This window comes from Castor canadensis, chromosome 7 (assembly GCF_047511655.1).
Source record: "Castor canadensis chromosome 7, mCasCan1.hap1v2, whole genome shotgun sequence".
Lineage (NCBI taxonomy): Eukaryota > Metazoa > Chordata > Mammalia > Rodentia > Castoridae > Castor > Castor canadensis.
The window spans coordinates 143,895,194-143,907,450 of record NC_133392.1 but is presented as its reverse complement, the minus strand read 5'-3'; the positions used below and the strand labels follow the sequence as shown (position 1 = coordinate 143,907,450).

General features: G+C 42.8%; 1 protein-coding gene across 2 annotated transcripts; it reads left to right on the top strand.

Annotated features, from left to right (window-relative positions):
- Window positions 1-698: 698 nt before the first annotated feature.
- On the top strand, window positions 699-12,026 carry Pdik1l (PDLIM1 interacting kinase 1 like). Of its 2 annotated transcripts, none has more exons than XM_074080932.1 (3): window positions 699-832; window positions 3,393-3,694; window positions 9,187-12,026. In XM_074080932.1, exons 2-3 carry the CDS (start codon window positions 3,410-3,412, stop codon window positions 9,925-9,927), a joined length of 1,026 nt encoding a protein of 341 aa, XP_073937033.1. In that variant the 5' UTR covers window positions 699-832; window positions 3,393-3,409; the 3' UTR covers window positions 9,928-12,026. The 2 variants fall into 2 exon arrangements, with proteins under 2 accessions (XP_073937033.1, XP_020014286.1); XM_020158697.2 differs by lacking the exon at window positions 699-832 and adding an exon at window positions 1,159-1,290.
- Window positions 12,027-12,257: the final 231 nt, after the last annotated feature.

Here is a 12,257-nt window from a genome sequence, read left to right as displayed (position 1 = left end):
TAAGTGAGTTCATTTATATAAAGACCTAGCCCAATCCCAGACTCAGGAGGTCTATGAAGACAAAATAAAATGGTTGATCCTGGACCGCAGAATCAGAAGTTTGTATATCATGCCCTAAACCTCTAGGAGCAGGAAAAACTACCTTATTAACAAACAGTAGGTGCACAATGCTGGGGAAGGAAGGGTCGTTTCTGGCGGATGCTTACTGATCGGTGTAACTGACTGGGAGGCAGATTGGTTCTGGTCTCGGAGTGACAGCATGCCTGGATGTGAATGACAGCCGCGGGGTAGCCGAACGACTCCGGGGTCTGAGGCCCGCCCTGACCCTCAGGCCCGGAGAGCCGCAGTTCTGGCTGTCAATCCGGGCCCGCCGGGCTCAGCCCGTGGCCCCTTCCCGCGCGCCCTCCCACCGGGATCCCGATCCCTCCTCCGGGCCTGACAGACGGGGCGTTGCAGCCAGGTCCGCCGCGCCCTCCCTGCCGAGCGGGGCCAGGAGCCCCGATCCCCGCGGCCGGGAACAATGAGGCGCCGGCTTCTTTAAGGGAGATACCACCGCGCCGACGGGGCAGGGGACAGAGTCTTCCCAGATGATCGCACCCAGCGTCGAGCCGCCGCCTCGGCAACTGAGCCGCCCGCAAAGATGGCTCACTGACTCGGACAAAAGGTGTAGCCTCCCTCCAGGCGGGGCGCTCGCCAAGCCTCCCAGCTCGGGCCGCACCTCCCTGCGAGCCCGCCGCCGAGTTCCGCCATCCGCAGGCACCGCAGACCCGCGCGGAAGAAGATGCACCGGGCGTCCAGCCCCAGCGACCGCCGCACGCCAGCCCGCCGCTCGGTAGGTCGGCGGGGGCAGGGAGCACAGCGCGGGTGCATCCCAGCTCGGGTCTATCGCCGCGGAGCCTTCCTGGGGGACTCCAGGCCATGCGCGTCTGCTGCGGCTGAGGGTGAACAGAGTCCAGGCTGGAGGGGGGGAGGGTCTCTGGATTATCCGGCCGACCACCCCTGCGGGGAAGGACGCCAGTGGTGTGCTCCGGGACGCGCACACCGCCGGCGACTCCCGGGTCAACACATCCTGCCAGAGAGAACGTCTAGCAGGGCGCCGGGAGCGCGCAGTAGGCGACGCGCTACGTAAAGCCGGAGGGGGGCGTGGCCCGGCGTGAGGGGGTGTGTCCGCGCACCACGGGGGCGCGCGCCAGCCTCTGACTGGAGGCCGCGACGGCGGAGGCGCGAGCTGTCCGATAATGGCGGCCTGCAGAGCCCATGAGAGGGAGAAGCGGCGGCTGCTGCCCTGAGGTAAATCCGGCCCTTCGTCGTGGCACCGACGTGGTGCTGCAAGAGCCGACCGCCTTGCATGTCCCTTGGTCCCCAGCAGGCCTGTCACAGACCTGTCAGCGAAGTCATCCTGGGGAAGGCCCGGCGCTTCTCAGGCCACCGGCCCGGGCTGCGGCCTCCGCCTCTGCTTCCCGCCGGGGCCACTCCCGGGGCCCGGGCCTCCGCCTGCAAGCCCCGAGGAGTTGAGGCCGCGGCGGAAGCGAATCCGGGGTGAAGGGCCTCGGGGGGGTCCCCCCGTGGTTTCCTCTGGCCGCGGCCGGAGCAGGAGGGCGGGTACTCGGGTAGGGAGCGCGGCCCGTGTCGCTGGCCGCCGCCACCGGCCCTGCCCGGGCTCTGACAGGTGCATGGCCCGGGCCACCCGGCCGGTGTCCCGCGCTGGGTGAGCGCGGCGGGCGGGAGAGCCGGGGTAAAGCCGTCGTAGGGCTCCCAGGTGCGCACAGGGTGATGGCGGGCTGTGTTGGGGTCCTCGCGGAGGAAGAAAGCGGGGCGGAAGAGTTTCCCGGGGGGGCCGCCGGGAAACGCGCCGGCGCTGGGCTTTGCAGGAAGCCTGCTCGCTCGGACTCGGTGGCAGGAAGCAACGGGAGTTGGAAGGTGATGCCATTGGAGGAAGTGGGACCCGCAGCAGTCTCAGAAGCGCTCGTTATTATTACTATTATTCATCTGTCCTGTGGACTTAAAGTAGCAGTTCCCACTTTCTCAAGCTCTATCTAGGGCCCCTGGCTTCTGCTTCCCTGATGGTGCAGTGTCAATATTGGACAGTCTGAGGATGCTCGCTTGCCCGCGGTGACAATCTGTCCACCAGTAAGGAAACATACCTGACACTCTCCCTTCACCGCATGCGCAGTTCCCTGTGGGGCCCTCGCTCCTGCCTTTAAATCATTTATCATGTCGAATCCCAAAGAACCTGGTCAGAGAATTCCCCTCCATGTGTAGGGTGGGTTTCTTGGCAAAAAATGACCTAGAACTAAATAGCTATTGCTCAGCAACAACAAAAAGATACCTATAGTCTAAGTAGCTTATTTTACTTTTCAAGGGACAGTTCTCCACAAACTTTATTTACAAAAGACAAGGAAATAACATAACAGTTAAATTATGAACATGTATGGTTTGCCCACTCCTTTTTTTTTTTTTTTTTTTTTTTTTTGAGACAGGGTCTTGCTATGTAACCTAGGCTGGCCTCCAATTCCCTATCCTCCTGCCTCCACTTCCTGAATGCTGATTGCAGGTGTGCACCACACCTGGCCCCATTTCTTTTTCTTTTTTGCAGTACTGGGGTTTGAACTCAGGGCCTACACCTTGAACCACTCCACCAGCTCTTTTTTGTGATGGGTTTTTTTAGAGATAGGGTCTTAAGAAGTATTTGCCCCTGCTGGCTTCCAACCGTGATCCTCCTGATCTCTGCTTCCTGAGTAGCTAGGCTTACAGGCCGGAGCCACCGGCATCCCATTTCCATTTACTATTAAATAGTAAAAACTAAACATTTTGAGTTCTGTGAGTTATCTAGTTCACTTTCAGTTTGTATGCAAGTTTGTATTTCTAACTGTGAAGATATTTTGTTTTTGTTACCTTTTGTATGTATGTTAGCCTTAAGGAGAAGCTGAAATTTTGTCTTTTTATGATCACTAAATAAAAATGGTGAATTTGGGGACTTATTTTTTAACAGTGACATTTTCAAGTAGTTTGTATAAGCAGCAGTAGAGTTTAGTGGTTTCAGTCATGGATATCTGAGCCAGGTGACCTGGCTTCAAATCCCAGGTCCACTGATTACTAGCTGTTTGATCTTGGGCTTTTTACTTACCCTCTCTACCCTTTAATTTCCTCATCTTTCAAATGACATAATAGTACCTATCTCATAAGATTATTGTGAAGATTAAATGAATTTAATATTATAAAGTACTTGAAACCCTTCCCGATAACATGGTAAGTACTACCTAAGTGTTACCTTTATTATTAAGTACTGCAGTGAAACATATGGTAACTAAATAAGATGGTAACTATGTAAGAAGAAATACAAGTCACTAGGTATACCTAATTTCAACAGAGCACTTTGTTGATTTTTCCAGAAACCTTGACCTTGAAGATGGTGAGTAGCCAGCCAAAGTACGATCTAATACGGGAGGTAGGCCGAGGTAGTTACGGTGTTGTATATGAAGCAGTCATCAGGAAGACCTCTGCACGGGTGGCAGTGAAGAAAATTCGATGCCATGCACCTGAAAATGTTGAACTAGCTCTTCGTGAGTTCTGGGCACTAAGCAGTATCAAGAGCCAACATCCAAATGTGATTCACTTGGAGGAATGCATTCTACAAAAAGATGGGATGGTGCAAAAGATGTCCCATGGCTCTAATTCTTCCCTGTATTTACAGGTATGTGTCCTTGGATGGAAAATAGAAATGATTTGAAAGTAACAATGGTCAGCAAGAAGAGGAATAAAAGGGACAGATGAACTTCTTCCTTTAAATTAGGATGTTTAGCCAGGCACTGGTGGCTCATGTCTTTAATACTAGCTATTCAGGAGATCAGGAGGATTGAGGTTCGAACCCAGACCAGGCATATATTTTGTAAGACCCCATCTCAAAAAAACCCATCAGAAAAAAGGGCTCGTGGAGTGGCTCAAGGTGTAGGCCCTGAGTTCAAACCCTAGTACCACAAAAAAAATAAAATAAATGCAGATGTTTACCAGGTATGTTGGTGTATGTCCATAATCCCAGCACTAGGGAGGCTGAGGCAGGAAGATCTTGAGTTCAAGACCAGCCAAGACTACATAATGAGACCTTGTCTTAAGGTCTCACTCATGCCTATAATCCTAGCTACTTGGGAGGCAGAGATCAGGAGGATTGTAGTTTGAAGCCAGCCTGGGCAAATAGTCCAAGAGACCCTATCTCGAAAAAACCCATCAGAAAAATAGGACTGGTGGAGTGGCTTAAGGTGAAGGCCCTGAGTTCAAGCCCCAGAACCTCAAAAAAGAAAGAAAGAAAGAAACCTAAGTAAATAAGTTAAATGCATATATAGGAATAGAGCTCTGCCAAGAATGGATGTTTGCTTTAAAACAAGGTTTTATTTAAGCTTGTGATGCTTATACCTAAAAATAACAAGTCACCTGTTATGCCATAGTACTTGCCATTCTGCACAGGAATGGGGCAAGATAGAAGTTATAAAAGTGCTTGAGACTAGATTCTAGTAAGTTCACTTCTGTGAAGTCAGTTTTTTTTTTTTTAAACTGAATATAGAAGCAAAGGAAAAACTCCACATCCACTAGCAGCACAGATAGGTAATTGAACATCTCTTTTATAAATTGCTTTTTAAGTATAAGCCTTAGCTATGCATGGTGGTACATGCCTGTAATCTCAGCACTGGGGAGATTGATACAGGAGGATCACAAGTTTGAGGTCAGCCTGGACTACATAACAATCTCTATCTCAAAAAAAGAAAAAAAAAAACAACCTATAAGCCTTCACTGTTTTAGAATTACATGATTTTTCACCCATGAAACTCCAGTTATTTGCATGAAGCATGAAGCATGGGGTTTTGTATCTGAATAGTTTTTGTTTGTTTCCTTTTTTTTTTTTTTTTTCAGTACTAGGGATTGAATCCAAGGCTTCAAGAAAGCTAAACAAGCTCTCTACCACTTGAGCAACGTCCACAGCCCTGAATCTTATTAACAGTGCTCATAGCTAACATTTGGGTTCGTAGTTGGTTCCATGCTTTGTGCTGAGAACTTTAAAGACAGTTGCTCAAAACAGTCCTATGAGGAATGTACTATTATTATTTCCTTTACAAATGAAGAAACTAAGGCTTAGAATAATAAATTTATCTAAAGACACCTAGCTAGCAAGTGGTAGGTTAAGAGCTGAATTTAAAACTGCTGTTAACTGAAGCTTATGCTTAAAAATACTCTGTAGACTTAGAGAAAGCATCAGTATAAGAAAAATATTGTTGTTTTTATTTGTTTGTTTTTATAGTTCCTGCTATAAAAATCAAAACCTCTAGAGGTCTATACTCAACTGAGTATAAAAGATACTTAAAACATAGCTAGTTAAAGGCCAGAGCAGAATTTCTTAAGGCCAATCATTCTCTGAAAAGAAAACAGCTTTCTTTTAGAGTGTGTCTAAATTCAGCATTTGCCATCAGACTTTTACCATTTGGAAGTCTGTGTTTATTTACTTTTTTGGCAGTACTGGGGTTTGAACTCAGAGCCTTGTGCTTACTAGGCAGGTGCTCTACGACTTGAACTACACTCCCAGCCCTAAAAGTCTGTTTTTAAAACAACAAAGCTAGGGCTGGGAAGAACAAAGGAGCAGATTGGTCTGTGTAATTAGAAACTTGCAAGTGTCATCGTATATTGAACAAATACCAATAATGAAAATTTAATTCATATTGCAACTTAGCTCTCTGTGCATTGAAGTTTTCTCTCTCTCTCTCTTTTTTTTTTTCTGGTACTAGGACTTGAACTCAGGGCCTACACCTTGAACCACTCCACCAGCCCTTTTTGTGTTAGGTATTTTCAAGATAGGGTCTCGAGAACTATGTGCCTGAGCTGGCTTCGAACCGCGATTCTCCTGATCTCTGCCTCCTGAGTAGCTAGGATAACAGGCGTGAGCCACCAGCACCCAGCAAGTTTTCTCTCTTAACACAGTAACTATAAAACTCAACTACTTAGCCTGTATATATTTTATTATTTATCTTTCTACAAGTGCTTATTATATAAGTTGCACTGATTTTAAAAATTGGAAGTATTCTTACTACATTCCTTTTTTTCCTTTTGCAGTACTGGTTATTGAACTCAGTGCTTCGAGCATGCTAGACAAACTACATTCCCTCTTAAAAGTGAATAGAACCTTTCTGAACTTTGCCTTGAGCTTTAGAAACTAAGATGCACAATCTCTTAAAAGGAAAAGCAAAGACATTTAAATGTTTGACTCAGTGCTGAGTCCAGATCTGGCAAGAATTGTAGTAAGTAGGCATTAGCTGGTCATTCAGAGTTTAAGATATAAAGTACTACTAGATTTGATTCAATTAATTTTTGTATTTAAATTACTTTCTGTTTAGTAAAATCTCTTTCATCTTTTAAAGCATGGTAGATCTGTATTTGATTTATGGCACTTTTTGCCATCAGAATAACCTTGAATAAATAAACCAACTTTTCCCAGTACATCTGTTTCTTCATATGTTGAGGTACTAATTTCTGCCTTCCATAGGTGTTGTCAAAATCAGAGATGATGCAGAAACAAAACTAGATACATAGGAAGTACTGTGTTAGAATAGTCTTTTCTATGGATTTATTTAATTGGCCAGACATTCATTACATTTAGTAAGGGCCTTCTGTAAATTTATATGGCTAGTAAGTAAGGACAAACAAATCTGGGCTGGCAAAAATGGCTCAAGTGGTAGAATTCCTGCCTAGCAAGCATGAGGCCCTGAGTTCAAATCCCAGTACCATCAAAAAAAAAAAAAAAGACAAATCTATAGTGTGACCACTGTGGTATTTTCCATTGCCTGTACAAATTTTTATTTTTCTTAATGTTTTTCTAGACATATTCTTCCTTGTTCTCGGTTTTAATCATTAAATCAGTTCCTGATAGTTAAAAACCTGACCTAGGAAAAAAATGTAAAACAAATAATTAATAGGGGACACAATCTCAAGCATAGGAACCTAGTGGTCAGTCTGTATACTTGGAGCAAGTGTCATGGCTGAGAATTATAGGATGACATAGGAGCATATAATAGGGAACCTGATGTGATCTCGGGGTTCAAGAATTATGAACTGGGACAGAGTGCCAATGGCTCACATCTGTAATCCTAGCTATGCAGAAAGTAGAGATGAGGAGGATCAAGGTTTGAGGCCAGCCCCAGCAAATAGTTCACATGATGCTATCTCGAAAATATCCAGCACAAAAATGGGCTGGCAGAATGGCTCAAGTGGTAGTGTGCCTGGCCTGCCTAGCAAGTTAAAAGCCCTGAGTTCAAAGGCCAGTACCACCAGAAAAAAAAAAATTATGAACTGGAGATAGGGGAGTGGCTCAAGTAGTATGCCCAGGTAGCAAGCATAAGGCCCTGAGTTCAAACCCCAGTACTGCAAGAAAAAAAAAAAATACTAACTGTTTCAACTGCAGCTTGTAGAGTCAACAGGTATCAGGTATTAGCTAGATAAGTGTTGAGAAAAATTTCTCAGTTGGGCTGAAGTGGCAGAACACCTGCCTAGCAAGCTCAGGCCCTAAATTCAAACCCCAGGACTGAAAAAAAAAAAATTCCCAAGCAGAGGACTGTGCATACAAAAGTCTTAAAGCAAAAGGTATGACTCATTTTTAACATTTTAGAATTAAAAGAAGGTGGTAAGACTCTAGTGTACAAAGAGCTGTTTTAGATGAGGCTAGAAGGGTCCATAGGAGTCTGAGCAAACAAGATCACACTATCCATGTTAAAGAGCTGAGACTGTTTTCTAAAAGGACAGGGAAGCTGTTGAAGGACTTTAGGCAAGAGAACAATGGCTAATATTTTCTACACCATAAAATAAACAGATTGGGTACTGTATTTCTGAAGCTCTCAGTTAGGGACCATGGCTGTATTCATACAGTCTGGATACTGAAAAATAGTTTTTACATTTTTTTTTTCAGGTTTGTTAAAAAAAAAAAAAAAAAAAGGAAAAGATTAAAAGTATGAGACAGATCATATGTGGTTTGTCAAGTCTAAAATATTTGCAGTTTGACCTTTCTCTAAAACTTCTTTTTGGCATTAATGGGATTTTGAACTCAGGGTCTTGTGCTTGCTAGGCAGGGGCTCTACCACTTGAGCCACACCCCCAGCCCTTTAATTATTTTTTGATAAATTTTTGTATTTTAACCCAGGCAGGCCTCAGATTGTAATCCTCCTAACTATACCTCCCAAGTAGCTGGGGTGACAGGCATGCACTACCACACCTAGCTTATTGATTGAGATGGGATCTCACTAACATTTTACCTGTGCTAGCCTCAAACCATGATCCTCCTGATCTGTCTCCTAAGTAGCTGGGATTACAGATGTGAGCCACCACGTCTGACCTGATCTGTACCTTTCTGATCTTTCATTTTCTCCATCTCTTTGACACACCATACAGCAAGGGAAAAAGAGACATCTGTAGACCATTGTGATTGCTGCCCTGTACCATGTGGGGAGATGGTGGCATGATATCTTTCTGCTGCCCACCAACATGCCAAGAGGAAGTACCAGTAGATATAAATGTAAAGTTATCAATTTACTCCGATTTCTTTTGTTGTTCAACCCATAGGTCTGAAAAGGACACTATACAACATATGTTTTTAAAGCGCTGTATACATATATTTTAGTCTTTTCATGAAATGAAATGATGAGCTAGGTGATGAGTAGAGTTCAGTTCCATTGACACATGTGCAGGGCTAGAGGTGTGACCCTTCACCTGCTTTGCAATCGTGAAACCCTGAGTTCCAACTCCAGTCCTACCAAAAAACAAAACAAAAAAACACATATGTAGAAACACATGTAGGCCAATTGGATACTTTTCAAGATAAAGCTATTTTTAAATAAAATTTTAGTTCTTGACTTGGAGATGTAGTATATATTCATTAGGGACAAAGTGACATTTTGAAGTGTGGAAGTTTAAAATGCACATATGAAAGCACTGATCACATAAAATATTCATAGAGTTTCCACTTAAAACTAGACACTTGGGATTGGTGGCATATCTGTGTAGAGCACTTGCCTAGCATGTGCAGGACCCTGGGTTCAATCCCCAGCACCACAAAAAAAATAACAAGAGACTGACTTAACTTTTGCATCAGTTATTCTTTTTCTATATATGTATATATGTGTGTAGATGATTGTAATCTTTTTTTTTTCCTTATAGCTTGTAGAGACTTCATTAAAAGGAGAAATTGCCTTTGATCCCAGAAGCGCCTATTATTTGTGGTTTGTGATGGATTTTTGTGACGGAGGAGATATGAATGAGTATCTGTTGTCCAGGAAACCCAATCGTAAAACTAACACCAGCTTCATGCTTCAGCTAAGCAGTGCCCTGGCTTTCTTGCATAAAAACCAGATCATCCACCGAGATCTGAAGCCTGATAACATCCTGATTTCTCAAAGCAGGTTGGATACCAGTGACTTGGAACCCACACTGAAAGTGGCTGACTTTGGCTTAAGTAAAGTTTGTTCAGCATCTGGGCAGAATCCAGAAGAACCTGTCAGTGTAAACAAGTGTTTCCTTTCCACAGCCTGTGGAACAGATTTCTACATGGCTCCTGAAGTATGGGAAGGACACTACACAGCGAAAGCTGACATCTTTGCTCTGGGGATTATCATCTGGGCAATGCTGGAAAGGATCACATTCATAGACACAGAAACAAAGAAGGAACTTTTGGGGAGTTATGTAAAACAAGGAACTGAAATTGTGCCTGTTGGGGAGGCACTTCTGGAAAATCCCAAAATGGAACTTCTCATTCCTGTGAAGAAAAAGACTATGAATGGGCGAATGAAACAATTGATTAAGGAAATGCTGGCTGCAAACCCTCAGGATCGTCCAGATGCTTTTGAACTAGAACTCAGATTAGTACAAATTGCATTTAAAGATAGCAGCTGGGAAACGTGACGTATTATTTGCAAGTATCTTGGATGATATGCTGCTTCTGATTTAACAGTGATGCAACATTATGTGGCTGAAAAAGAATACAAAAAGCTAAACTCCACATTCTAAGGGTTTAGGTTTTATTATGGGGTAGTTTTTTTTCCTCATTTTTCTTAATCTAAGCAGGCCATTTTATTAGTATGTTTTGAATGTGTATTACCAATGTGGGTGTAAATTTTTTTTTAATGATCATTGGTAGAAGTTTGGCAGGAAAATTCTCTTAAGAGCCAAGAAGAGAGTCCAGTTTTCTGAAATATGTTTCTTAAGTATTTTTGACATTCCTTGTCAGTATTAGGCATTTCCATGGAGGAAGAGGTTTGCATGCTGGTAATGCAACCTTTGAAGCTTTGTAAAGGAAACATATGTATATATTTATGTATATGTAAGTATGTGAATGTGTGCATTTTGCATTCCATATGAAAAAAATGCCACTTCTGTTTAAATTATTTGATATAGGTTTGGGTTTTTGAGATTTGCTGGTGAAATCAGTGATGAAAAATAAACAAACCTTACCTTATCTTCCTTCCCTGTCCCTCCCTCAAATGAAAACATACTAAGGGGTTTTTGTTCTGTTTTGTTAGTAATATTATACAGGTTTTTTCAAAGGCATCATTTTGGAGGCTCTAAAATTACTGGTTAAACGTAATTGAAGTTAAAGCAATTCAGAGCTGCTGGATCATGTTTGAATTCTCCAGTGTCCTATAGCTACTAGAGTTGAGTTAGTCATGCAGTCATTTGGTAGGTAGCAGGTTGGCAAGGACGTTGATGGTTCAGTCATACCTTATTGGGTAACTGCACTAGGTTAACTGCACTAGGCAAACCACTGCACTGGGACATGTCTATACTTGAGCATCTACAGCCTGATTCTTCGGTTTCTGAAAACATTGCTATAAATGAACTATAGTACTTGATATATTAATATTGGTTTTAAGACTTTGTCTAAGCCTGAGCATAAAGTTTAAGAAACCAAATGAGCTCTACCCTCGCATTGCCTTCCCTGCTATAGTCTCTTGTTGGATCACTGGAGTTCCTTTCATTTTGGCACTGATGCTATTTTCTCCTGTCTCATTTGAGACAGTAATGATAGTGATAATAGTTGTCTTAAATATTGGTCACTTTTTTCTAAAGTGGGAGATAATACATATGCAGTCTGGCAAATGGATAAAATACTGTGGTATCAACTGCTTTTCTATTAGAAAAATTGTCAGTTTTATAGGATTACTTGGTATTGTCTGTGTCAAGAACCAAGAGACAATTATTCCTCCTGAAATTAGTTTAATTTTAACTGTGTGGTTGTCGCCAGTTTGTTTTCCTGTAAATGCAGGCAGATAAAATCTAAGGAAAGTGCTTTCCTAAAACACATCAATAGCTTTAAATAGATTTTACGTTGTATCTAGGTTAATCTTTATAAAGCACTAATTTTCTTTTCAAGGTGGGGGATTGAACCCAGGGCCTTGCACATACTGGACAAACACTCTGCCCCTGAGTTAATCCCCAATCCACAAGGATCTTTATACAGTACTAGAATCCAAAAGTCAAATGCAATAGTATTAGCATATTGAAATTATTGATAATTTGCTAGTCTCTTCAGCTTTTTTTGAACTTCCACAACTTTTAGAATGTTGCTATCATCATTTCCCCCCATTTAAAATGTGTTCAAAGGACTGGGGATACGACTCACTGGCAGAGTGCTTACCTAGTATGTGCAAGGCCCTAGGTTTGATCTCCAGTATTACAAGAAATAAATTGTGTTTAGAGGATAATTAAAAGTAAAACATCACAAAAAAACCTGGAATATGTAAAATTTCTAGACTGTGTTACTTAATCTGGAAGTTTAAAATTTGGACAGATAGGTTTTTATTGAATTAAAGCCTCTAAAATGAAAAATGTAATGCATATTTAATATCACTTTCAGACTATTAAATATAAGATTTCTGGACTGGCAGTGTGACTTACGTGCTAGCAAAAATGAGGCCTTGAGTTCAATCCCCAGTACCAAAAAAAAAAAAAAAAAAAATTATTTTGGAAACGAGAGGTGGAAATATACTGGAGCTTCAGGATCACCAAATTAGTTTAGCACAGATCTGACCAAGCTTATTGAGTTACTAGATATAAGAAAAAGTATCGCTCAGTATTGTCAGAATGTCTTGCCAGTGATGTGGCACGTCAGCAGATTGATGGATAGGTGATGGTATGCCACATTTCGTTTGCTCTTCAAATATCTGTGTACTTGGAGCCACAGTTTCCCAAGTGCATACTTTTGGTTCTGCCTCATTTAAGATAATTAATGAATA